The following is a 27,075-nucleotide window of genomic DNA, read 5'->3' on the forward strand; positions in this document are numbered from 1 at the left end:
GTTGCATTAATTCTTCACCACACTCATTTGCTTGTATTATATCCCCATTCCCTGACTTGTATCTGTTTTGTCTCTCAAGACTGTAAAAGACCCCCCTCTTCCCAGGAAAACAATTTTGTCATATTGATGTTTGTACAGCCCAACAGAGCTTCAGCTTGACTGAATAATAATAATAACAGCAACATATTCTGAATAAAAGCTTTTAAGTATGAATTGAGATCTACAATCTCAAAACAATTTTGATAAATGGCTAGATGACAGATTACCAGAAAAATCAGATCGCACTGCCAACATATTAAGTGATGGCTTAATTTAATAGAATTGATGTGACTTCTCATTTAAGAGAAATCTCTAGGAAACACAACACCACAGATCCAAAAGCAAGGAACTGCATGATTAGGTTTGGAAGGATTAATTTTTTATTGGTAAATGTTAGCAAACATTGATTTCACCATACACACACAAACTGACAAAAAATTCCCATCAATAACTGAAATTTACAGCTAGGTAAAGTAAAATAAATGCTGCTTGAGAACTTCTTAGAGTTTGGTTTTAAGGGTATTTCCTCTATATATTTTGACGTGTGCTGTTGACAATTTGGGTCTTAATTTTTTTTTTTAATAAAGAGCAGAAATACTTACTAAAGACTGATATTTGCATAATCATGATTTGCACAAGACACAATATATAGATTTCATGCTATGGACTCCACCATGGCTTTGCAATGAGCTTAACGCAAGGGACAGTATGTTTTTGCACTGCGCCTGTAGCAGTCTGGAAGAGTGTCTTCCTATCAGTCCCTCTGCTGCTCCACGGAGGGAAAAACTGTGCCAGGCCTATAGCCAGCACAGCACTAGTTCCCTGGCATGCAGATGCAGCTACACTGACATGCAGTAGGTGGGGAAGCTTTGGTTCCACCCGTTCTCAACCCTCCAATCAACCTGCATGATAGGGGGATCATAGTGACTCTCCAGATCATGTTTCCTCTCCCAGGTTAATAGCCATGTGCCTCCTTACAGCCCTGCACCACCATGTCTGCCAGGCCACAACGTTGCCCTATATAGTTATTCATCATGTGTAGTTTATCCCCTTTCAAATTTCAGTATCTCATATGCCTCATCATCTCCCACCACCAGCATGTATTATGACTGGCAATTTTTACGATACCTACTGAAGGAAAATACTTTTTTCCAAAAGCAGTCATGTTTGTTCTATCCAGAGCTCTGCAAAAAAAGTTTTTTTTTCATGTCTCTAATTTTTAAATTGTCAAGCCAAGTTAAATGAAGTGTTTCAAAATATTTCATAGCCAGATTGAGACAATTTGCCAGGTTTTCACACTGAAGCCAACTTTTGCTGAACTATAAATCCATGAAAATCAAGATATACAGCATAAATGCCGACAAATCCTTAACTGTGTAGTTAAGCTTTTGTGTAGTAAAGCTTTAGTGCAGCCTTCAGACACTGTTTTCGAGCTCCCTTTGCTCCCTCACCACCACTGTATCTGGTACACTTGCTGGTATCCACAGACCAATAACTAATATAAGAGAATCAACAAATAATGTCAGCCTAATCATGCTTGTATGATCACAACACACACACATACTCTCTCTCCTTTGCAGAATGTTAATGAGGCACCCTTAAAAATCTAATTAACTTCATGTCCACAGGGCTCTTTTGGGTTTTCAGTTTGGGTAAAGTCTTATAAGCACAGGCAGTTAATTCAGCAAGACATCTTGGCAGAAAGCCTGTAAAACTTTTCTGAGAGCTTGAAATTTGTTTACAGCTCAGTGCATACTTCTTCACAAAAGTGTTATAGTTCAACAAGGAACAACCAAAAAGTTTCTTTAAACTCCTGTTTGGAGTAATGTATGGTGAAATACAGATAGGAGAGAAAATAATTAAGCATTCAACAACTGAAAAGAACAGTGGTCATTTCTAAGCCGTGAATGGCAAACTATTGTGCAATTTCTCTTTTTCAAAAAGGCACTGAAGAATAAATAAGCTGCTTAAGCACATTATCCTGTTATTCAGGTCACTACAGTGCAAACTAGATCAGAGGGTTTGTTTTTGTTTTTTTTAACTGTTCACACATTTTGAGAGATTAACATATTTACTACTGACTATTTCATGGTTTCCAAAGCCGATTACTGAAAAGAAAATTCTATACTACAAACAAATATGTCAAGCCATGATTACTGGATCCTTTTCCTCAAGTGAACAAATGAAACTTGAATAACAAACTTCTTGTAGAATGTAAACCTTTTTAATGTTCTTTTGGAGATTTAATCTCCTTCAAAATATAACTCATCTTTCTCTGGTTAACAGATTTGTTGTGTATATTAAATTAAATTTATTGAAAACTTGAACATGTCTATTTTACACACTAGTGCTTTAATGAAAAAACCTACGCAAAAGATATAAAACACATTCATACTTAGAAATGCAGCAAGTTCAAACTTTATCCTTGTAAACTTCTTTCCCCCAAAAGGGCTTAATTGAGGTTCATTCACTTGAAAGATCACATAGATCTACTTAGAATTAGCCATGTAAAATAAAAAAGAGTTCTTTGAAGCACCACCGGAACATATTAAAACTGTAATGATCTCTTGAGGTTTTTTTTTTTTTTAAAAAAAGGGCTGGGGGGAAACCCATTTATATTACTTGTACTCACTTAGAGCTAAGAGATCAGCAAGTCATCAAAGTTCAAGAAAGGCCTGAGCCGTACACCTGGCTCTAATTGAGCTTCAGGAGCCGAGCCAAGCTAATGACACAGTAGATTACACAATTGGTGCATTTCATCATCAGGGAATGAACATGCTGAAATACCATCTCTATCTATGAACAATTTATGAATTCTGGTTGATTTTATTAAATTGCTGTGTCACTGAATGCCTCAGTGTATGTGTAATCCACCATTTCTGTGCCATGTATCTCCCAGATCAGGAACAACAGACGGTTGTTAAATCTTGATGGTCATCCATTCAAATGGGAGGATCTTAGAACAATAGGCTGGCTGAAGTTAGAAGAACCAGTTTTCTCCAACTTTGGCACAAAGGGCTGGCGTTTGAAGGAGTAGAATTTTTCCAAAAGCAACAAAGAGATCAGGTGTTAGCACTGCATCTTAAAAACCTGAGCCTGAGACTCAGGGGGGTGGAATGGGGAGAAATCAGAGGAAGGACTCACAGGAGGAACAAAGACACAAGCTTTTGGAAGGAGAGGATACATTTCTGATGGCGAGAACAGCCAAAGTCCAAGGAAGCTGGCTAGAGAAGAGAGGACTGACCCCATGACTGGGAAGAAAAGCCTGACCTGGGGAAGTGGAGTCCCAGAATGGGGAGCTGGAGCCCAGAAAGATACAGTCCCAGTTCTGAAGAACACTCCAGAATGGTGAGGAAAGTGAGGCAGGGAATGCCATATGGACCTCTTATTGTTTTTGTCTGGATTTGTATATTTCTTGCAATACCTAAAGTAAAGAGTGACTGGTTTTGAAAGCTTTGTAAAGCCTTTGTGTTAAGTCCTTCAACTATCACATGTCCCTGAAAAAGTAAACTGTACACCAGAGTAACTATAAGGTTGGCATTCTGGGAAAGGGTGTTCAGGAGTCTGGGGAAGCTGGCACTAGTCACAGGGCCTAAGGAGTTGGACCATGGGGTCTCACCACTCAGAAGGGAATGTGAGACGAAAGATCTGCACCTCAAGAATGTGCCTAGAGACCTAAAGCCAGAGGCAGTGCCTGGACTCTGCTCAGTCACAGGCAGTGAAGAGAACATAGGTACAAGATATGGGGACGCAAACATAGTAGCCTGGTGAGCGTCCAGTACTGGTGAGTCCAGTGTCCAGTACTGGTCTAGTAGCCTGGTGAGTGTCCAATCCTGTACTCAGAATTGGTACTGAAATATATCTTTGGAACAGATACTTTCATTTTCAGCAAACAGCCTCCCCAGAAAAATCAGAGGCATAGGACCCATTCCTACAACATACTGAGCATCTCCACTTATACTGAACTCAGAGTACAGTGCTCAGAATTAGTGCTGAGTGAATAACTGATTTTTTTCATTCAGTGGCCAAACCCAAAACCGAAACTGACATTTTTCAGCTTTTCTCACCAAAATAAAAACAAAACAAAATTGTTCAGGTTGAATCAACATATTCAAAACAAAATGGTTCATTTTGAAATGAAATGTCAAAATGGCTCATTTTGATAATGTCAAATCAAACCATTTTAACTTTTTCTAATTTCCCCCCCTAATTTTTTAAGCAACCAAAACTATTCACCAAACTGGACCTGAATTTGTGAATAGTTTTGGTCTCCATTTTTTGGTGAATTTATTATTCCCCCCAAAATTTTTTTTGACCAGCTCTAGTCAGAACCCCTCAGGAGTTATTCAGTATTGCAGAATTGCATCCTTAGGCCATATCTACTGTACAACCGCTTTAGCGGCATAGCAAAGACACTGCAGCTACGCCACTGTAGTGTCGCAGTGTAGATGCTACCTACATTGATGGAAGCAATTTTCTGTCAGTGTAATTAGTTCATCTCTCTGAGAGGCATTAGCTAGGTCAAAAGAAGAATTCTTCCACCAACCTAGCCACATCTACACCAGACGTTAGGTCAACCTAACTATGGCACTCAGGACATGAAATGTGTCACAGATCTGAACAATGTAGCTAGAGCAATCTAATTTTTAAGTGTAGACCAGATCTTAGAGAAGGAGTTCGAAAAATTATGGGTATGCTGCAGCTCAAAGAAATATAGCACTTTAACTGGAAAAAAATCCTCTTTCTATAATCTCAGTTCCTTGATTCTTTATTTCTGAAATAAATTGTTTTCAAGAATAACCGGTGTTGGGAATTCACAGGGCACCTGATCATCCTGAAATAAGAGGAGTCATGCTTTCCAGTATTTCAAATCTTTAATTTTTTTGTGATAATACAATACAAATTTATTTTGTACAGTGCATCCCAAACAAACTACCACAGTATTTTACAGATTTAGAGAGACTCTGTCAAAATAAAAATTCTCACCATTAGTAGAGATAGGGTAGAAATTAGAGCCAGTTAGAAAACAGGAAATTCCAATATTTTGAAGTTTGTTTTTCTTCTGAATTGCAACAAAATGCTGAAATTCCAAAATACACTGTAGAATGAAAATTCTGAAAAATGTTGATGCAGAATTATGTACATGTTTTGATATTAAAACATTTCATAACATAAAAATGGCCCTACTGGGTCAGACCGAAGGTCCATCTAGCCCAGTATCCTGTCTTCCGACAGTGGCCAGTGCCAGGTGCACAGAGGGAATGAACAGAACAGGTAATCATCAAGTGATCCATCCTCTGTCACTCATTCCCAGCTTCTGGCAAACAGAGGCAAGGGACACCATTCCTATCACCCTGACTATTCCTACCCACCAACATTTCAATAATGTTGAAACATAATAAAGTAATAAAATATTAGATATAGATTATATATAATATAAAAGTCTAAATGAATCAAAATGGTAGTCTAAATGAAACATTTTTGCCTTATCAAAACAAAACAAGAAAATATAAATGATTTATTTTGATTTTTTTTCCCAAAATTTTGATGAAATAGACCTGCTCCTGCAGAGCATTTTAGTTTTAATGAAACTGCACACTGTGATGGAAAACTGTTCCATCAAAAAAATTTCAACTGCATTTTAAATGCAGTTAATTTCTTTTTTAATGTTAGCAGCAAGACTCTGCATTGCACATTCTTGGGAAAATGTCATTTCTATGGAATTGTGTCATAGTAAAATATGGATTCTCCTTCTGTTGGAAAAGCTTAAACACCAAGTACATACACAAGAGAAGTGCTTGGAGGAAATATAAATTTGAATCCACATCTGCTTCTTGGCTCATAACTATCCCTTGCTACTAGTAATGTAAGAGTCTTATAAAATGAAATAATGTTTGCAAATGTAATTTATATTTTTCCAGTTATGCTGTTTGATTCATTATATACTTTACTGGGCAGTGAAGTTCTACTGGTAAGGTTAATTTTCTACCTACATTCATTTTACTTTCTGCTTCACAGCCATTAATCTGTTGTTTATCAATTTTCTGCCCTTTATGAACTGTCAACTGTAAAATGTTTTCATTTAGATAAGTCAAAATGTATAAAATAAACTCAATTCACATTAGGGTTTGAAAACTCCCCTCTTTTTAACAAACTTATTTTGGGGCCTAATCTTCTTAAACAAAGCAGCAGATGCTATACATTTCAGAAAATTTGTGGTGTATATCGGTATACCCAGTGTATTTTTCTTCTAAGGGTACCTACAAGTAGGTTTCCTAATCCATATTTAGGACCTAAATAAGTTTCCTGATTTTCAAAAAGTGCTGAGAACCTGCCAATATAATTGCTTTCTGTTTCAACTGGGGTGCTCAGAACTTCTGAAAATCAGTCCCTACATAACCACAGGGCAAGAGAATTTAAGAAGCTGTTTTATCATAAAACATTTTGGGGGGAAAAATCTTAAAGTTAAATCACCAAAAATTATGCTAAGTTTTATTAAATTTGTCTTTTCTGAAGCTTTTTCTTTGAAGCATGTCAGCTATCTGTGTCATACATTTCCTAGCTTAGGAGGGGACCATGGACTGGAGTGAAGGGTAAGCCTTTACCACCACATCTCCACACTGCATATGGATCCCAGCACCCGCAGGAAACACTGGTTTTGGAGGACCATTACTCTTCATCCTGTCATAAATATAAAGGGAAGGGTAAACACCTTTAAATCCCTCCTGGCCAGAGGAAAAACCTGTTCACCTGTAAAGGGTTAAGAAGCTAAGATAACCTTGCTGGCACCTGACCAAAATGACCAATGAAGAGACAAGATACTTTCAAAGCTGGAGGGGGTGGAAACAAAGGGTCCTCTCTGTCTGGGTGATGCTTTTCCCAGGACCAGAGCAGGAATGCAGGTCAAAACTCCTGTAAAAAGTTAGGTTTCAGAGTAACAGCCGTGTTAGTCTGTATTCGCAAAAAGAAAAGGAGTACTTGTAGCACCTTAGAGACTAACCAATTTATTTGAGCATGAGCTTTCGTGAGCTACAGCTCACTTCATCAGATGTATACCGTGGAAACTGCAGCAGACTTTATATACACACAGAGATCATGAAACAATACCTCCTCCCACCCCACTGTCCTGCTGATAATAGCTTATCTAAAGTGATCATCAGGTGGGCCATTTCCAGCACAAATCCAGGTTTTCTCACCCTCCACCCCCCCACACAAATTCACTCTCCTGCTGGTGCTAGCCCATCCAAAGTGACAACTCTTTACATAATCAAGTCGGGCTATTTCCTGCATAAATCCAGGTTTTCTCACATCCCCCCCACCCCCATACACACACAAACTCACTCTCCTGCTGGTAATAGCTCATCTAAACTGACCACTCTCCAAGTTTAAATCCAAGTTAAACCAGAACATCTGGGGGGGGGGGGTAGGAAAAAACAAGAGGAAACAGGCTACCTTGCATAATGACTTAGCCACTCCCAGTCTCTATTTAAGCCTAAATTAATAGTATCCAATTTGCAAATGAATTCCAATTCAGCAGTTTCTCGCTGGAGTCTGGATTTGAAGTTTTTTTGTTTTAAGATAGCGACCTTCATGTCTGTGATTGCGTGACCAGAGAGATTGAAGTGTTCTCCGACTGGTTTATGAATGTTATAATTCTTGACATCTGATTTGTGTCCATTTATTCTTTTACGTAGAGACTGTCCAGTTTGACCAATGTACATGGCAGAGGGGCATTGCTGGCACATGATGGCATATATCACATTGGTGGATGTGCAGGTGAACGAGCCTCTGATAGTGTGGCTGATGTTATTAGGCCCTGTGATGGTGTCCCCTGAATAGATATGTGGGCACAATTGGCAACGGGCTTTGTTGCAAGGATAAGTTCCTGGGTTAGTGGTTCTGTTGTGTGGTATGTGGTTGTTGGTGAGTATTTGCTTCAGGTTGCGGGGCTGTCTGTAGGCAAGGACTGGCCTGTCTCCCAAGACTTGTGAGAGTGTTGGGTCATCCTTTAGGATAGGTTGTAGATCCTTAATAATGCGTTGGAGGGGTTTTAGTTGGGGGCTGAAGGTGACGGCTAGTGGCGTTCTGTTATTTTCTTTGTTAGGCCTGTCCTGTAGTAGGTAACTTCTGGGAACTCTTCTGGCTCTATCAATCTGTTTCTTTACTTCTGCAGGTGGGTATTGTAGTTGTAAGAAAGCTTGACAGAGATCTTGTAGGTGTTTGTCTCTGTCTGAGGGGTTGGAGCAAATGCGGTTGTATCGCAGAGCTTGGCTGTAGACGATGGATCGTGTGGTGTGGAAATGGCCCACCTGATGATCACTTTAGATAAGCTATTATCAGCAGGACAGTGGGGTGGGAGGAGGTATTGTTTCATGATCTCTGTGTGTATATAAAGTCTGCTGCAGTTTCCACGGTATACATCTGATGAAGTGAGCTGTAGCTCACGAAAGCTCATGCTCAAATAAATTGGTTAGTCTCTAAGGTGCTACAAGTACTCCTTTTCTTTTTGTAAAAAGTTAGTAAGCAATCTAGTTAGATGTGCGTTAGATTCTGTTTTGTTTAAATGGCTGATAAAATAAGTTGTGCTGAATGGAATGTATATTCCTTTTTTTTGTGTCTTTTTGTAACTTAAGGTTGTGCCTAGAGGGATTCTCTATGTTTTGAATCTGATTACCCTGTAAGGTATTTACCATCCTGATTTTACAGAGGTGATTCTTTTACTTTTTCTTTAATTAAAATTCTTCTTTTAAGAACCTGATTGCTTTTTCATTGTTCTTAAGATCCAAGAGTTTGGGTCTGTGTTCACCTATGCAAATTGGTGAGGATTTTTATCAAGCCTTCCCCAGGAAAGGGGGTGTAGTGCTTGGGGGGATATTTTGGGGCGGGGAGACATTTCCAAGTGGGCACTTCCCCTGTTATTTTTGTTAGACACTTTGGTGGTGGCAGCATAAGGTCCAGGGACAAAAGGTAAAACAGTTTGTACCTTGGGGAAGTTTTAACCTAAGCTGGTAAAAATAAGCTTAGGGGGTTTTTCATGCAGGTCCCCACATCTGTACCCTAGAGTTCAGAGTGGGGAAGGAAACTTGACAAACCCATTCTAAACAGGCAGGTCCTGCTGTGGGAAGGTTGGTCTCTCTTCACTTCTCCCTGCCAGAGAGGGAACAAATGTGGAAGGACTTTCCAGCTTTCTGTAGGAGACCTCCAAGTGGAAAAGAGTAACACTGTACTCCCAAAAATGGAAAGTCATGTAATCTGTGCCTTCTTTGACAATAAAATCGTTCTAGACATACGAAAAGGAGAGAATATGTTTTAAGATGAGACTCAAAAGGGGTGGCTGGTTAGCCAACATACTAATAGTAAAATTACCAACCCAAAGTAGCTGCTGAGATATATTATTAGCATATGAGGGAGGGGCAGGGGAACAGGAGCTGTAGTATACTAACTATTTTTCCATCTGTGACTTTGAAAGCACAACTGTAACCTATGTCAACATGGGCAAAATTCTAGGCCTGTGTTATGCAGGAGCTCAGACTAAATGATCATAACAATCCCTTCTAGCCATAAAATCTATGAATATATAACATTTATTAAAATAAAATTATGCTTGAAGTAAAAATGACTTGCACAGAAAGAGACAAAACACTGAATAATGTAATATATTTTTATTTGTGCACGGTTAAAATAGTGTTTCAAAACAAATCTACAGTAAATAGTTTGACATTTTAAAACATGGGGTGTGACTGATGGAGGGAAATAATTATGTAAATCAAAAATAATTTTCTTTCTATGTCTAATATCAGACTATCTTACATAATATAGGCATCTTATTTTTTCCTGTCTACATTTGTATAGTCACCCCCAGCAAGGGTTTTATACAACTCAACCAGATCTCAGAGGGACTCTTTTCAAAGCCAGACTTGACTTGTCCAGCTATGCTTGTTCTTTCCTTTTATAATGCAGCTTATCTTTTAATCGGTTTGACCTTTAAGCCTCTTGTTTGCCTTCGCTCATGAAGCTCACTAATTTCCTAATCTAAAGACAAACTAAAGGTTATAGCTCTGACTAGACAAACTCTCCCTGTCCTCCTCCTTTCCACTCACTCACTTTTTTCCCTACACTTTTTACTTTCATTCTCTATCCCTCTCTTTGGTTAACACTACTGCATCTAATCCTTCTGTATCCTTTCCCCATCCACACAGATTAATTCACATGTGCAATCTTCTGAACCCTGCCCATTCTGGTAGTTCTTACTGTGCTAAACAAGAAGCCAAATTTTCAACTGATCTAAATTGAAATAGCTCTAATGAGTCAATGGAACTACAATGATTTACTCTAACTGAAGATATAGCTAAAAACGTATAACAATAAGTCATTACAAACATCTCCAGACACACATAAAATTTCTAACAAACATCAAATATCAGTTTTAACTTTTCCCCCCCAATAAACTTCACCTTAGAGTCAAATAAGTATATTGACCTGTACCACTTGTTCCCAGTGCTACCCTCAAGGAAAGAGCTGGGAAAGCAGCTGAGCTTTGAACCATATTCTAAAATTCAACAGATTCTGAGATTTATCAGACTAATGGGGAAAGGGACCAGTCACGAGAGCCCTTTACTAAAACATAACTGTCAACGGGCCGTTAAAAGTCCGGTTGGCAGCGCAGTGGGGTTAAGACGGGCTTCCTACCTGGCTCGTCGCTGCTTCCAGGGAGCCGTGCAATGTCCCTCGGCTCCTAGGTGGAGGTGCAACCAGGGGGGCTCCGCGCACCACCCCCACCCTGAGCACTGGCTCCACAGCTCCCATTGGCCGTGAACCACGGACAATGGGAGCTGTGAGGGTGTGTGCCTCGCCGCCCCTGCACCTAGGAGCCAAGAGACATGTCACCACTTCTGGGGAGACGCCCGACATAAGCACCGCCCAGATCCCGCACCCCTCATCTCTTCCCACGCCCCAACCCCCTGCCCAAGCCCAGAGCCCCCTCCTCACCCATAACCCCTCATTTCTGGCCCCATCCTGGAGCCTGCACCCCCAACCAGAGCCCTCACCCCCTCCCGCACCCCAACTCCCTATCGCAGCCTAGTGAAAATGAACAAGTTTTTGACACTGAAGATAAGTAGCTTAATGTAGCCTCACCACCTACCTGGTCTGGCTTCAGGCTAGCCATTGCCTCAGTCTCCCTTCTTGGGTTTCTCAGTAACTCTCAAAGTCTTTTATGCATATAATAACAACCTCCTCTTCTTTTGGTCTGATTTATTAACAGAGTTCACAAGGGAAACAAAACTTCCTACTGAGGCTCGCTCTTCAGCCAAGTCTTTCCTTACATTCCAGCCTTGCTAGTTGTTACTAGTTCTCTGCACTCATTTGAGGACAGCAACTCCCAGGCCTTCCTACCCAGAGTCCCCCTTCTCTTTGGACAGGACTCAAGGTCTCCTCTTCCTTCACCTTCACAGCCTCTCTTATCTACCCCTACAGGATTCATTTAGCCACATGACTCATCTGTCATGTGACATTCATCTCTCTACCTGGGGAGGTGAGTTAAGCATGTCACAGGTGGGAGTGGAACCATGTCCCAAAGGGCTAGCCATCCTGTGATATTTATGTTTGATCTGATGAAGAATGGGAAGCCACTGGAGGGATGCAAAGAGAAGGTCATGGTCAAAGCAACCAGCTAGGAAAACGATCTTTATAGGAGTATTTTGAATGGAAATGAACAAGACAAGACTGAATTTTTCAAGGCCAGAGAAAAGGATGTTGCAGTAATCAGGACGTGAGATGATGAGAGCTTGGAAGGGAGTTTTAGCTGCATGAATGGATAGGAAAGGTAATATCTTAATGTTATGTAGAAAGAATCTGTAAGACTTAAGATATAGCCCGGAAGTGAGGACCTAGAGAGGGGCCTGAGCTGAAGATGACACCCCCAGTTTATGACCCTGATGACATGCCACCCGGGCTCCAGGCTAGATGAAAAATGACAATGTAGCCCATAGTAAGCATAAGATAATGCCATATTAAAGTTACATACTCAAAATTTATATTTATATTTTGTTCAATTAAAATATTGACACCTTTTTGATCTTACATTCTTAATTAAGGAAGTGATTTCTAAAATTTACTAGATATTCACTTTTAAAGACATTAAGAATAATTATATATTATTTTGGCAAACAAATTCAGTTTTGTGAGTCTTGTAAGAAAAATTTAATGGCACAAAGTCCCTTTGGATCTTGCTAAGATTTCTCATTAAAACCAAAACAGATCAATGTTGTCTGATACCACGCTAACTCCACATTACTCACTCCTTCTCAGAGCTGTGGGTTCTACTTCAGCATGATTCCCAACCTCTGCTTGAGGAGAAAGAAGCCATTTTCAAAGATTGAACCATATTCCAAAAAGAGCTACTCCTAAACAAGCGAGCTTACTAGTCTAAATGTTAACTTTTTTTGCATTTAATATCTGTTACTCTATATGAACTCATATATAGTATGAATGTACATATATACTGTACAAACTCAAAGAAGAAAAGACAACTTAGAAAACTTAGATTTAGCCCACAGATAGAAATTTGAATAGAAGATAAAGAACTTTGTGGAGAAATAAAATAGCCAAAAGGCAGGTACAGGCTGACAAGCAAACCATCACACAAGATTAAACAGGAAGTGTGGTTTCCAAATACAATGTAGTATTCCAAAACCTGTGCTACAGTAAAGAGCTTTGTATCCAGTAGAGGTTTCTATTAACATTTTTGTTGCTGACAACAAATCTTCCCTGTGGCCTGTTTTAACATCCAGGATACATTAAATCCATATCTATTTTAGTGGACATAAGATTCCACATATATGAATGCAAAGTATTAATACATAATGATGGGTACACTGATGGCCAGATGGGAATAACTGGCATTTACTTTAACTATTTAGAAAAATAAGAAAAATGCATAGGTATATAAGAATCACATATGATTATATTCCTTTCCCAAACTCTTGGTATGTCATCTATCTCTTTAAAATGTAAGTTATTCAAGGAATAGGACCATGACATTGTGTTAAGCATATAATGGGGCCCCAAACATAATAAGGGCCATCATCCAGACTGAGGACTCTGGAATTATTGTAATACAAATATTATGGAATGAGAAAATCAATAATAGCTGCCTCCACACCAGAACAGTAATCCAGTTTGAAAACAAACTAATGATTCTGAAGAGCAGATCTATACGAAAAATTGCCATTCTTATGCAGTTCTGAATAATGGTAAGATAGATAAGTGACAACACATACACAAAAAACAGAAAATAGAATTTCAGGGTGCCACACAAGAAGACTTCTGAACAGATATTTTCCATAACTTACTACTCTCAAACACTGGGAAAATTCCAATAGAAACTAATTCTTCTACACTTCCATAATCAAAAATTAAATATATTCAAGCAGTTTCAACCTTTGCTGAAGAGGATGTGGGCAGATACAGTAGATTATTAAAGTTGGATGAACATTTTCTATTGAAACTATTTTTAGATTGAAAATTGAGTTTTCAATTAGACAATTTTTTTCCAGCTTTCCACGGAAAAATTGACTTTTTATCAAAACAAAACAAAAAACCCAAAACACATCGCTATAAACAACAAAAAATCCCCAAACTGAAAAATTTTGATTTGGAAAGTATACCAGGCTGCCTCATGCCCCATTCTCCTATCTGGACTGGAATCCCTGGCCAAACTACATCTCCCATGGTGCACCTCAGCAAGAAGGGAGATGTGGTGCATCACAGCAGTCTACAACTCCCATTAGATACTAGACAGCGTTTCTCAATCAAAAATTTTCAGGTTTTGGACAAAATCTTCAGCTTTAGACAACAAGAAAACGAGCCTATTATGCCCTATGCAGCACTCCCCTAACATTTATAAAACAACAAAAAAATTATTTAGGATCTCAGATTATTAATATGAGCCAGGAAATGCACTCCCATTCCATGACTCACAAGAGAAAACTCTACAATCATAATGCAGGTGAACAAAATACAAGAAAAATGAAATGTGTAACAGTAGTCTAATTAGATGATTAAACACAAGGTTTGAAGGGTATTGGTGTTCAACCAATGAACAATGTGTAATGTGTAAGAAACAAAGACAAAACAGTAACAACTTCAAGCTCAAACTACACTGTATTTTATCTAAAAAATGCCACTCTCTCCTTTGAATACTTAATATATAACACCGATGTATTTACCTCCATATTGCAATTCTTCACAAAATACCCACCTGTATCCAAAAACCAACTATTTGTGGATCTCTCAGTATACTGCAATACTGCACAAGTGCCTGTGTCCATCACTGAATATAACACCACACCTAAAATATGTAGGGCTACCTGTATATTTTGTGTGTGTGTGTTTACTGGTGTTCTTACTTGTAAATATTCCTATACAACATAGGTTTTATAAAAATCATCTGTGGGGCCATTTAAGAAATATTCTGTCACTTAAACAACTAAAACAGTAGGCGCCACATAGAAGCTCCATGAAAAACAGTAAAATACCTATTTTAACCAAGGCCCGAAGGTTATCACAATTTTTACACTGATATTCTAAAATAACTTTGCCTCAGACAGGATGTGTAAAAAACCCTGAAACTATTTATTATGTCTACCTAATAATATTATTGATATCTTGCCTTTAACAAAGTACAAAAGCCCATTCAAGCTGTTGAATTGGTTCCATGCATTGAAATCACAACCATAAATCTTTGATTTTGATTTGGCTGAAATTAAACTATGCAGGAAGGTCTTTTGATATTACTGCTTGTCTGTCATCTCAAAAGGTCTGCAATTTCATTTACTCTTCCTCTTCTGCTTCATTACTTTCCATGTGTAGCCCTGACTAAGTCACTATAGGTGAGAAGTTGAAAGCTATGAATTCATAGAATAGACTTTGATGTCAAGTAATTTTTTTAACCAAAAAAAAAAAAGGCAAACCATAACTTGGTCAAAGATTAGCTGTTATGATAGGCTTGAGATTGAACGGATATATGCTCATGTTGTTTTATTTAGATTTACCAGTAAGCTTCTAAATTCCTGAAACCCATGAGTTAGAAATGAAGTAGAAATAACCTTTTATTACATTATAGTTGAGACAGTTTCTGAGAGTATTACCAGACATACTGTAACTTTGCATTAAGCAAGAGATTAACAAACCTCAAGAAAGAATTTAAAGGTCTCCATCAGTTTACTGAAAATGAAATGCTGCCAAATTGTTATATCAACCCAAGCGAGTTACTTAAAAGGTCCCCTACATGAAGGGAAACACTGTCTGCTTTAGGTAACATCCTCTCACTAGTTCCCCTTGAAATTTTGCAAACTCTTATGTTCATATTCACATTAACATTCTGGAGGTCACACTTCAGGAAAGATGTGGACAAATTGGAGAAAGTCCAGAAGAGAGCAACAAAAATGTTAAAAGGATTAGAAAACCTGACCCATGAGGAAAGGTTAAAAAAACTGGGTGTGTTTAGTCTTGAGAAAAGAAGACTGAGGGGGGCCTGAAAATAGTCTTAAATATGTTAAGAGCTGTTATAAAGAGGACTGTGATCAATTGTTCTCCCTGTCCACCGAAGGTAGGATAAGAAGTAATGAGCTTAATCTGTAGCAAGGGAGATTTAGGTTAGACATTAGGAAAAGCTTTCTAACTATAAGGGTAGTTGGAGGTTTCTAAGAACAGGTTAGACACGTTGGGAAAGAGACCCACTGAGTGCACTTGGAGTGTTCTAAAATCACTGATCTCATAAAGAATATATTTTTTAGAATTGTATGCCTGTATATACAAAAAAATATTGAACTGTCTATCCTCTACTATACTTACATACTTACTATCTGTCAGATACCAGATATCAAAGACATCAGAACAATGTACACAATCAATTCTTTATTATTTTCTATTCTTGAAAGAAAAAACACTATTTTTCACTGCTATCCTATGGACTAGACATAAATATATTTCAAAAGTAGACTAATTTCAATGTTCAGAGGTGCAGCTAAAAAGATACATTGCCAAGATGACACAGGTAGGTGTGTCTACACAGCATTTTGGAATGAGTGGGAACGAGCCTCACAGCCCGGGTCCTCAGACTTGGGTAGCAGAGTTTGCACTAGTGCTCTAAAAATAGCTGTATAGACAATGTTTTGAAATCACTGCAGAAAACTCTCTGACCCCAGTGTGTTGGGCATGCACATACCTAGTGGAACATGTGTGAAACCACTCAACGAACCATAACTTTTTGACCAAAATTAAAATGTTTCACAAAAATTTTCACTTTGGTTGAAAGTCCAGTTTTCACACCAACTCTTATACTAAAATGAAATAAATACAGGATAAAGAAACTAAAGGTCAAATCCAGACACCATAGAAGTTAATGGGTGTTTTTCCACAGACTTCAGTGAAACCAGGATTTCACCCTATGAAAACAACAGTGAATATCTCACAAACCATCAAGTTTCTCTTCATGTGTTTGGAAGAAAAGAAACGGGGACTAGAGGCATTAATGAATTATTTGGAAGTAAGTTATTAAATAGGACCTTTGCTCATAAAGAAGTAGCAGTAAATTTTGGGCATCCTTACAAAATAGTCATAGTGGACAGAGTTCAACCCCAGTTGGCACAAAAAGTTTCTGTGTGAGGGATGCTGCACCCCAAGGGAATTCACTTCCTGAGACCTGCTAAACCCAGGGTTGTGAGTTCAATCCTTGAGGGGGCCATTTAGGAATCTGGGGAAAAAATTGGGGATTGGTCCTGCTTTGAGCAGGGGGTTGGACTAGATGACCTCCTGAGGTCCCTTCCAACTCTGATATTCTATGATTCTATGATTCTAAGTGTCCCTTTCTCGGGCCTAGTCTCACTGTGGGCTATATAATTGCCATGCAGGGAAGGCTGCACTGGGCATGCACCAAATGCCCACCTAAGCCAGTGCAATCCACTTTTGGGGCTGTGCTGGCCACCTGTAGGACCTCTGGTGAAGGGAAGGTTTCAGGTGCATTGTGAAATCTCCACAGTCAATGGTCCTGTGCCAGACTTTTTGCCCGTGGAAGTAATCTGGGCCTTTTCAATGTACTAAATTGTCAGTAGAAAGATATCAGTATACAGACTCTATTAAATATATTGGTAAATTTAATAAAACTGTATTAAAGAATAATTATATACAACAAGTAAGAAGGAGATTAAGTACTCACATGAGGGAAAAATAAGACAAAAATGGAATAATATACTCACCCAAAATTCTAACTTTACCCTTTAATAGAACAGATAAATACAATTATACAGTTCAGCCTGTTGCTCCTAAAATATGTGAAATGTTCATGGAACCTAGGAAAAGTATTTACCTCATTATCAGTTCCCACATCCAGGATTACAGGCAGACATTCCTGTGGTTTCATTCCTCCACATGCTGTGTAAAGGGCCAATTTGCCAACTGGGATGCCCATTCCATAACAGCCAAGGTCTCCAAGGCCAAGAATACGTTCTCCATCAGTCACCACAATAGCCTTGATGGAGGAAAAAAAGGACTATGAAATAATTTCTTTTCTGAAATGCTGAGTACTTGCAAGCAACATATCTATACTCCTCAACACATGTTTTTGTTTCCATTTTAAAACTATTGTTACAGAGACACATTAAATTATAGTAGAGTGAAAGTCCCGAATTCCATCATTACATTTTATTGCATATTCACTTCAATTATATTGCAACTTCACTGTAAAAGGTTTTCCCAGTGCTAATCCTCTAAGAATGCAGCAATTGTCACTTATCAGACAGGTGCTCAGTGCTGCATTCCAAAGGAACAATCATTTCCCCTCTTACATTGCTCTGAATAAACAAGGAAGAAGAAGATTTGCCCCTATGTTGTGGAGAAAGGGTAAGGAAGGATCCTTTGCTTCTAGCTGTTGCCGCAACTGTTCCCAGTGGGAGTGAAAAGGAGGTGATATTGCTACTGCAGCTCCCTGACAGGAGTGAAACTATAGTCTTCCAGGATATGTTTACACAGCATCCGGGAGCAAGCCTCCCAGCCCAGGACCACAGACCTGTGGTAGCTGAGCTCGCGCGAGCATGCTATTTTTAGCCGACACCCTATCCTAGGCTTCAGAGCCCAAGCTCCAGCCCAAGTCGCAATAACAAAGCACCATCTACACAGCTAACAACAGTGTGCTAGCACGAGCCCAGCATCTGTGGACCAAGGCTAGGCAGCTCACTCCCAGATGCTATATAGACATACCCGCAGAGGCTCGCGCCCTTCAACAACCATACTCCTCCCGACCCACATAAACACAGCATCTACAGCTTCCTGCAATTGCAGTGCAGCTTTTTTGAGATTATAAAAGACAATTTTTTACTATAAGGGGGTCCCACTGTATACATGCAAATATGTTGTTTCACCAACTATAACAAGACCACCCAGCTCTTATTTAGTGCTTTTCATCAGTAGATCTCAAAGTATGTAGAAATAGCACCATAATAAAACAAAATTCAGACACATTTAAAACAAAGAACACCTGTCTGGACTCAAAACAAAGGTTTCTGTAACACTGGACAGAACCATATGAGTGAAGAGTCACGTACGACAGAGTAAAAGAGAATAATTTAGAATTAAGAGGTGGGTAAAAGGCAATGCAACTTTGACTGAAAAATGGTTACTAACCTGTTGTAACTGTTGTTCTTCAAGATGTGTTACACATGTCCATTCCACCCTTGACGTGTGCGTGCCCCATGCACAGTCACTGGAAATTTTTCCCTCAGTGGTAACCAGCAGGACGGCTTGAGCACCCTCTGCTGCCATGTGCCACTGGTGCCAGTATAAAGAGCCCAGCTGACCCCAAGCTCCCTCAGTTCCTTCTTTCTGGAAACTCCCATGTAGAGAGGGTGGGGGAAGGGCCATGGAATGGACATGTGCAACGCATCTCGAAGAACAACAGTTATGAAAAGTTAGTAACAGGTTTTTTTCTTTGAGTGATTGTACATGTGCATTCCACTCTTGGTGACTCCCAAGCACTAATATAGGTGGAGGGATCGCAGTTCATGTACACACAGACTGTTGTACAGCATGACCAAATATAGCATCATCTCTAGAGTACTGGGTGATGGCATAATGAGAGCAGAAAGTGTGCACCAATGACCAGGTTGCTACTTTACAAATGTTCTGGATAGGGATCTGCACTAGGAATGCTACTGAGGATGCTTGCACTCTTGTGGAGTGAGCTGTCAACTTGTCTAGTGGAAAAATACCTGCCAGATCATAACCAGAGCTGATACAGGAAGTTATCTAATATCAGATTATCTGTGAGGAGATTGGAAGACCTTTAATTCTGTCTGCTATAACCACGAAGAGTGGACCACTGAAACAATTTGGTCCTGTCTATGTAGAACACCAATGCTCATCTAATATCCAATATGGATCAATGGCTCCATGTCTAGTTGGCAGCCGGTATCAAGTGGAGTGCCCCAAGGGTCGGTCCTGGGGCCGGTTTTGTTCAATATCTTCATAAATGATCTGGAGGATGGTGTGGATTGCACTCTCAGCAAGTTTGCAGATGACACTAAACTGGGAGGAGAGGTCGATACGCTGGAGGGTAGGGATAGGATACAGAGGGACCTAGACAAATTGGAGGATTGGGCCAAAAGAAATCTGATGAGATTCAACAAGGACAAGTCCAGAGTCCTGCACTTAGGACGTAAAAATCCAATACACTGCTACAGACTAGGGACCGAATGGCTTGGCAGCAGTTCTGCAGAAAAGGACCTAGGGGTTACAGTGGACGAGAAACTGGATATGAGTCAACAGTGCGCCCTTGTTGCCAAGAAGGCCAACGGCATTTTGGGATGTATAAGTAGGGGCATTGCCAGCAGATCGAGGGACGTGATCGTCCCACCTCTATTTGACACCGGTGAGGCCTCATCTAGAGTACTGTGTCCAGTTTTGGGCCCCACACTACAAGAAGGATGTGGTAAAATTGGAAAGAGTCCAGCAGAGGGCAACAAAAATTATTAGGGGACTGGAACACATGAGTTATGAGGAGAGGCTGAGGGAATTGGGGATGTTTAGTCTACGGAAGAGGAGAATGAGGAGGGATTTGATAGCTGCTTTCAACTACCTGAAAGGGGGTTCCAAAGAGGATGGCTCTAGACTGTTCTCAGTGGTAGCAGATGACAGAACAAAGAGTAATGGTCTCAAATTGCAGTGGGGGAGATTTAGGTTGGATATTAGGAAAAACTTCTTCACTAAGAGGGTGGTGAAACACTGGAATGTGTTACCTAGGGAGGTGGTGGAATCTCCTTCCTTAGAAGTTTTTAAGGTCAGGCTTGACAAAGCCCTGGCTGGGATGATTTAGTTGGGGATCGGTCCTGCTTTGAGTAGGGGGTTGGACTAGATGACCTCCTGAGGTCCCTTCCAACCCTGATATTCTATGATTCTATGTGTAGCCTTTGCTCATCCCTATTTGTGTGTGGTTTTGGGTAAAATACAGATAAGTAAATTGGTTGACTGATAAGAAAAATTGAAACTACTTTAGAGACAACACTTGGATGAGAGCATAAGTATACCTTCTCTTTAAAGAAGACTGTATATAGTGGTTCAGATGAGAGGGCATGCAGTTCAGAGACTCTTCTGGCAGAAGTGATAGCAATTAGGAAAACCACATTCCATGAAAGGTGTAGTACAGAGCACATTTCCAAAGGCTCAAATGGCCCATAAGTTTAGACAGGACCAAGTTCAAGTCCCATGGGGGAAAAGGTTCTCTTAATTGAGGGTGCAACGTCATTCTCATGTTGTTAGAAAAAACAGAAGTTATCCCAGCAAGGGTCGTCGTCTTCTTCTTTCATATGGCTGGTGTAGAGCAGGAACTATAATTTCACCAGAAGATGATCGAGCCAAATGGCTACATCACGAACAGCAGAATTTATTGCAGTAATGCCTCCTTTATACTTATAAGTTGGGCAGTAGGTAGTGATATGTTCGACGATCTATTGTGGGGAACCACACTCCCACACCAGGGATTCCTTGATTTTCCATTTGTGCATTAGATATCCAGATCTACTATGGTTGGTTTGAATTCAGTTCAGAGTTGACCAAGCTGACCGTGGAAGGTCAAACCCAAAAACCTTCTGCATGGGATCTGGCACAAGGTGCTTATTTTTTAAGTCTTGTTTAGCCCAATCTGCTTTCCAAGCCTCCTTCTGATCATAGCTTGATTGCATGAAGCTAAACAAATATTCCCAGAAAGGCTTAAGGGATTTAAGATGTTGTGGGAAGGGGGGGCATTGTCAAATTCTTGGTGAATAGGAAGACATCTGTTTTCCTGGATTCGCTGAGCTTCGCAGAATGTTGCAGCAGTTCGGCGTATCGGCAGGGGAGCGACATTAGACAGGACAGGTAGCCGTGGTTTTGGAATCGACTGAAGGGTTCCCGTGATGCACCGCATCACTGTATTTAACTGTGTCAAGTCATGTGTGGCTGCAAGTCATATTACAAGTCATGTGTGGCTGCATCTGCTCCATACCGGTGCACAATATTCAGCTACTGAATATATAAGTGCTATTGCAGATGTTCGCAACACTGATGCTGATGCACACCAGGTTGGACCTACTAGTTTCTGGATTATGTTGGCTCTCATTTTTATTTTTGCAGCTACCTTCTCAAGATGATCATAGAAGGAGAGGGTGCGGTCGAGTTTCACTCCAAAATATGTCGGAGTGTAATCGTGTTGCACATTTTTACCACAGAAATCTACTTTCAGAGTGTTTTTGGCACTCTTATTATCAAGATGGAATGTGCTTACTATTGTTTTTCCAAGGTTTGGTTTGAGCCTCCATTTCCAGAAGTATTGTTCCATATTTTGGAGGTCCTCAGTTAATGCTTTCTCAATGTCATGGAGGTTTGATGCTTGGATTGTCATGGCAAGATCATCTGCATATCCAAATGTTCGTAATTTAGTTGGAGGCATGTCACTTATGTAAATATTAAAGGGGGTTGGCGCAAATACAGAGCCTTGTGCTAGCCCGCTGTTTATGATACGGGGTGAGCTGGTCTTATTATCCAGGTACACCCGCAGGTGTCTGTTACTCACATGGTCCACAGCAGGCAAAGTGTTTCGTAACATGGTATAATTTTAGCAACTTTCAGCATCAGGCCCTTAATCCATACAGTATCATACGCAGATGACAGGTCAACAAATACTGTGCCAGTCTTTAGGTTTTTTTGATAGCCAGCCTGAATGTGAGGTGTGAGTGCCAGAACTGGTCACAACAACTACGTTTTGGCTGGAAGCCTGCCAACAGTACAAGGGTGTATTCTTTTGAGGATGATACGTTCAAGAAGTTTATAGGTTGTACATAATAGAGAATTTGGCCTGTAGCTTCCTGCTTCATCAGGGGGCTTTCCAGGCTTCGGAATGGCAATTACCATTGCCTCATGCCATATTTCAGGGATCTGTACTGTCCTTAAGGTAGTGGAGTACAATGTTGCTACCCACTGGAGTCCTTTGGGGCCAAGATGGTGGAGGAATTCTGATGGAATACCATCAGGGCTTGCAGCCTTCCCTTTTTTCATTTTTACTTCCCCTATGCTGACAGTGGAAGGTTCTTCTCAGGCGATTGAGGCAAGTTTTCGGTAAAGTTGTTGATACACTTCTCTTCTTGTGTGCTTATCATGTGGTCCTTTTGTGTTCTCCACCAGTTTGGAGGCAATTGAATTTGGCCAGATATTTGGTGGCCAGTACTCTGTGGAATTAGCAGTCCCAAGATGTCGTAGTAGTGTCCATGCTTGATGACTTGAACGTGTAAAATCAAGGTTTTGCGCTCAATAAAGCCATAAAGTATAGCAGGGCTTTTGAAGTATGAGAGCTCCTGGTCTGATTGTATTTCCAGAGCAACTCCTGCATCTCTCTCATCCAGCAGGGAGTTTGCTTTTTCCAGAATCCTCGGGGAATGTTCTTCTTTCCTGCTACTTTCAGGAGCCCTGCGAACTGTTGATAGCATTCTGGTCTTGCTGGAATTCTTGTAACAGTTGTATCTACAGTCTGTTTTTAGGCATCCCAATCAGCTTTAGCAAAATTCCATTGTGGTACCTGCTTCGGAAAGAACACAGAAATTTCTATGCCTACATAGATCATTATAGACCTGCATTGGCTGTTTGGAAATGCTATGATGAGAGTGTTACCACTTTGGTCTTTAGACACGAATGTTAGGTCTGGATCGTACCCACATTGCCAGTGGCTTGAATGGAATGTTGATTGTTGTTTTAGTTCATAGACCAGTGAGGATAGAAAGCTGATATTGCTGCCAGGTGAATCTTGATAGAGAAAATGGCTAAGGCCTTGCTGTTTCAGGTGCAGCAGACAGTTGACTACATGTTGGATGGATGAGTGTATCAATGAGACCCCGGTCTGACAAGCCCAGATACGAAACCGCTTCCATTTTGACAGTTCCCTGGCCCTTGTGAGTGCTTTCTGCTACTTAGTAAGATCTGGAAAACTTACTCTGAGCAAGCCTGCTCACTGAGATTTAGCCTTGGAGCTTCCAGGATGTTAAATTAAGGGATTGCAGGTTCAGGTGGAGCAGCTGACTGTGGTCTTGAGAAATCAAATCCAAGTGAGATTTGATTTCCCACTGAGAAGTCCAGTAGCATGGAGAACTAGTGTTGGCTGGGCAATACTGGGGATATTAATATAATCTGGGCATGATCCCACTTGATCTTTAGTAGCACTCTGTATAGGAGTTGAATTGAGGAGAAACTGTAGTAAAGCTTTTATGTCCAAGGTAGCAGGAAGATGCCTATTATGGAGCTTGGACTGTGGCCTTGCAGGGAGAACTGCTGACATTTTCTGTTGGACTTGATTGTAAATAGGTCTATTTGGGGAGGCCCCCAGTGCTGGAAAATGCATCTGGTTACATCTGAGCAAAGAGACCACTCATGGTGACTCAAAAATAACCTGTTCAGGCGGTTTTCTAGCTTGTTCTACACCCCTGAAAGGTAAGAGACCTCAAGGTTGATTGAATGGGCTATGCAAAATTCCCACAGGTGAACTGCTTCCTGAAAAAGGAGGGATGAGCAAGCTCCTCCCTGCTTGTTGAGGTAAAACACTGCAGCGGTGTTGTCTGTAAGAACAAATACGATTCTCCTCCTGATATGAGGTAGGAAAGACTGACAGGCAAGACAAATTGTCCTGAGCTCTCTGATATTGGTATGAAGAGTGAGCTCCCTTGAGGACAAAGACCCTGAGTTTGGAGGGGCCTCAAGTGAGCATCCCACCCTAGAGCTGACACATCTGAGACCAGTGTCATTGACTGTTCACGGCGGAGAAAGGGAACACCCACACAAACATTGAAAGGATCCAACTACTGATTCAGCAAAATTAGAATCTATGAAGGTACCATGAGCACAGTGTCCAGATGAAAACAGCTTGGCAAGTACACGGACTCGAGCCATGTCTGGAGGGGCTTGAGGTGTAGCTTCACAGGTCGTACTACATATGTGCACAAGGCCATGTGTCGTACAAGCCTCCTACAGTTTCAGGCTGTTGTGATTGAAACTTGAGGTCTGTCATGAGAAACTAAATAGATTGGAATCTTGCCTCTGGGAGCAACGCTCTGGCCTGGGTAGAGTGCAACACAACTCCTATAAACTCTATCCTCTGTACCGGGTAAAGGGTAGACTTGTCTGCATTGATCAGTAGGCCTACAGCCTTGAAGGCTCCACGAGAAGGAGAACTCCTGCCTAGCATTTCCTGGAAGCATGTCTTTAAATTTTAGCATGGAGTCCCACACATTGAAGTCATACCTGCCCAAAACTGCATGCTGGTTTGCAACCTAAAGCTGCAAGCCCCGAGTAAAACAAACCTTCCTAGCCTAGTCTAACTTGTTTGAGTCTTTTGATTTTGGGGTTATGCCCTGATGTCCCTGCCTTTCCCTCTCATTGGCAACAAATGCTACCAGGGACCCCAGGGAAGGGGGAAATGGGAGTAAAGGAACTCATATTTGGGCGGGAACATAATACTTGCATTTGGACCTTTTTGAACTGAAGGGAAGAGATGCAGGGGTCTCCCATAACACCTTAACTGGGTCCATAATGGCCTCATTGAGAGGCAGGGCCACTCTGGAAGGACCTGCAATGGCTAAAATATCAACCAAGCAATGTAAGGATTCTTTTACTTTCTCCACCTGTATGCCCAAACTTAAGGCATCCCTCTAACAATTCTTGGTGTGCCTTATAGCCATCTGGGGAAGGCAAGTTGCCCCCTCCCGAGACTGCCTTGTCAGAGGGGAAGGAAGAAGAGGCCAGCCTTCTTCCATTTTTTGATCCACAGGGTCCAGTTGAGCTGGCTTTTGATATCTGTTATCGAGTTTGGGACTGGAATCAGGAACGGGTGCTTCCCAATAGGTAGGTGCCACACACCTTTCCAAGGCCACCAAATAGGAATGCCTGGAATATGATCTTTACATGGAGGGGGGGAACCCCAACCATTCCAAAAAAGCCATTGGACAAGTATAGGCCCCCAGTGACCTCCTGGCTAACGACTCGAAAGTACTCCTGTGACAGGATCCATGGAAGGATGGAAATAACTGGAGGAGGGGTAGCAAGAGCAACTCTGTGGTTAGGAAATGTAGGACCCTTTGATTTAGAAGAAGACGACTCTCCTTCCACTGAGCATAGTTCCAGATGGTGCCAGCAACCAGTGCCAAGGTGGAGAGGCCTGCAGAGAGGCAAGCATCATGGGTTTTCCCATTGATGGTATCGAAGGGTACATGAGGCTGGCATGGTACAGAGTGCTGTAGGAACCCTGCTACGCCCACCAGCACCAATAGCGTTGACTCTTGTATTGCCGATAATACTGGCACCATCAGGGTCAGGAGGTTCCTGGTAGCTGCAAACATCTCTGATGTGGTCGGTAACAAGATAGGTCAGTACAGTGTGTTGCAGTGTTGCAGATGTGGAAGGTGGTCCTTCTGGCTCTGGACTCAACTGAACCTGCAAAGGCACCGAAGTCAACAGTGCTGTCTTCTGCAGTACCAAAGCAGAGGAGTGCTTATACTTAGACTGCACTAGCTCAGGATACTCCTAGGACTGGGAGAGATATTGTGTGCTTGGACAAACTCCAGATCCATGAAATTGTCTGAGGCACCTGAGTCCACAAGCACTTCTAGGTTGGTGTCAGGCATCGCAGGGTGCCGGAGCTGGAACCAGAGAGGGAGGGATGTGTTGGATTCTGATTGGCCATCACCAGGTACTGATGGACAATTGCTGTGTGGACTGCTGGGGAAAAGTGAAGGACACCAACCCAGCCCAGATTCCCCTACCAGGGCTGGGGCATGGCATGCAGATCAAACCTTGACAGGGCAGCTTGATATAATGTGCACTGGTTCCCTGCAATATAAGCATAGGTCCGATGCTCAGCATCGATTCTTCTCCACGTCAGAAAGATGGGGCTGGACCTGGTCGACTTGCAGGGGTTCAGATGATGGATAAGGAACTGGTGATCCAGGGGCCAGAATCAGCAGAGCTGATGGAAGCCAGTAGGAACTTCTGTTTACTTGGATCATTTAGCCAGGAGGTGGTCGATCTTGATGCATAGATTGACTAAGGCATCCAGGCCAGAGAGGGATCCCATCCATGCCAGTTCATCTTTAATGTCATTGTTTAACCCAAGTCAGAAATTATAAAACTGGGCAGCCTTGTTCCTCTCGGTATCTACTATCAAACATCAGAACTCTGCTGCATATTTAGCAACTGGACAGCGTCCCTGCCTCATCACTTAAAGCATGGCTTCGGCCATATGCTTACGACTTGGGTCATTGAAGTTTACTGCCATTGCCTAAACTAAGTCCTCAAATAGTCCCAGAAGTGGGCTTGATTTCTCCAGGACAGGAGACACCTAAACCACAGTCTCCCCAGTAAGCAGGCTGATAACCATTCCTACTCACGCTTGGCCGGAGGAGTACGACTGCAGGCATAGCAGAAATAGGAGATGATGACACAGATTTAGGAACCCACAAAATTTGTCAC

The 27,075-nt window shown here is 41.1% G+C and overlaps 1 protein-coding gene across 2 annotated transcripts in view; it reads right to left on the reverse strand.

Annotated features, from left to right (window-relative positions):
- Positions 1-27,075, reverse strand: part of ME1 (malic enzyme 1) — a 348,457-nt gene that overhangs the window by 169,175 nt on the left and 152,207 nt on the right. For both annotated transcript variants that reach the window (XM_048845114.2, XM_048845115.2), the window contains one exon: positions 17,408-17,569. In XM_048845114.2, the coding sequence (XP_048701071.2) occupies positions 17,408-17,569 (162 nt within the window). The remainder of the gene's footprint in view (positions 1-17,407; positions 17,570-27,075) is intronic.

This window comes from Caretta caretta, chromosome 3, assembly GCF_965140235.1.
Source record: "Caretta caretta isolate rCarCar2 chromosome 3, rCarCar1.hap1, whole genome shotgun sequence".
Lineage (NCBI taxonomy): Eukaryota > Metazoa > Chordata > Testudines > Cheloniidae > Caretta > Caretta caretta.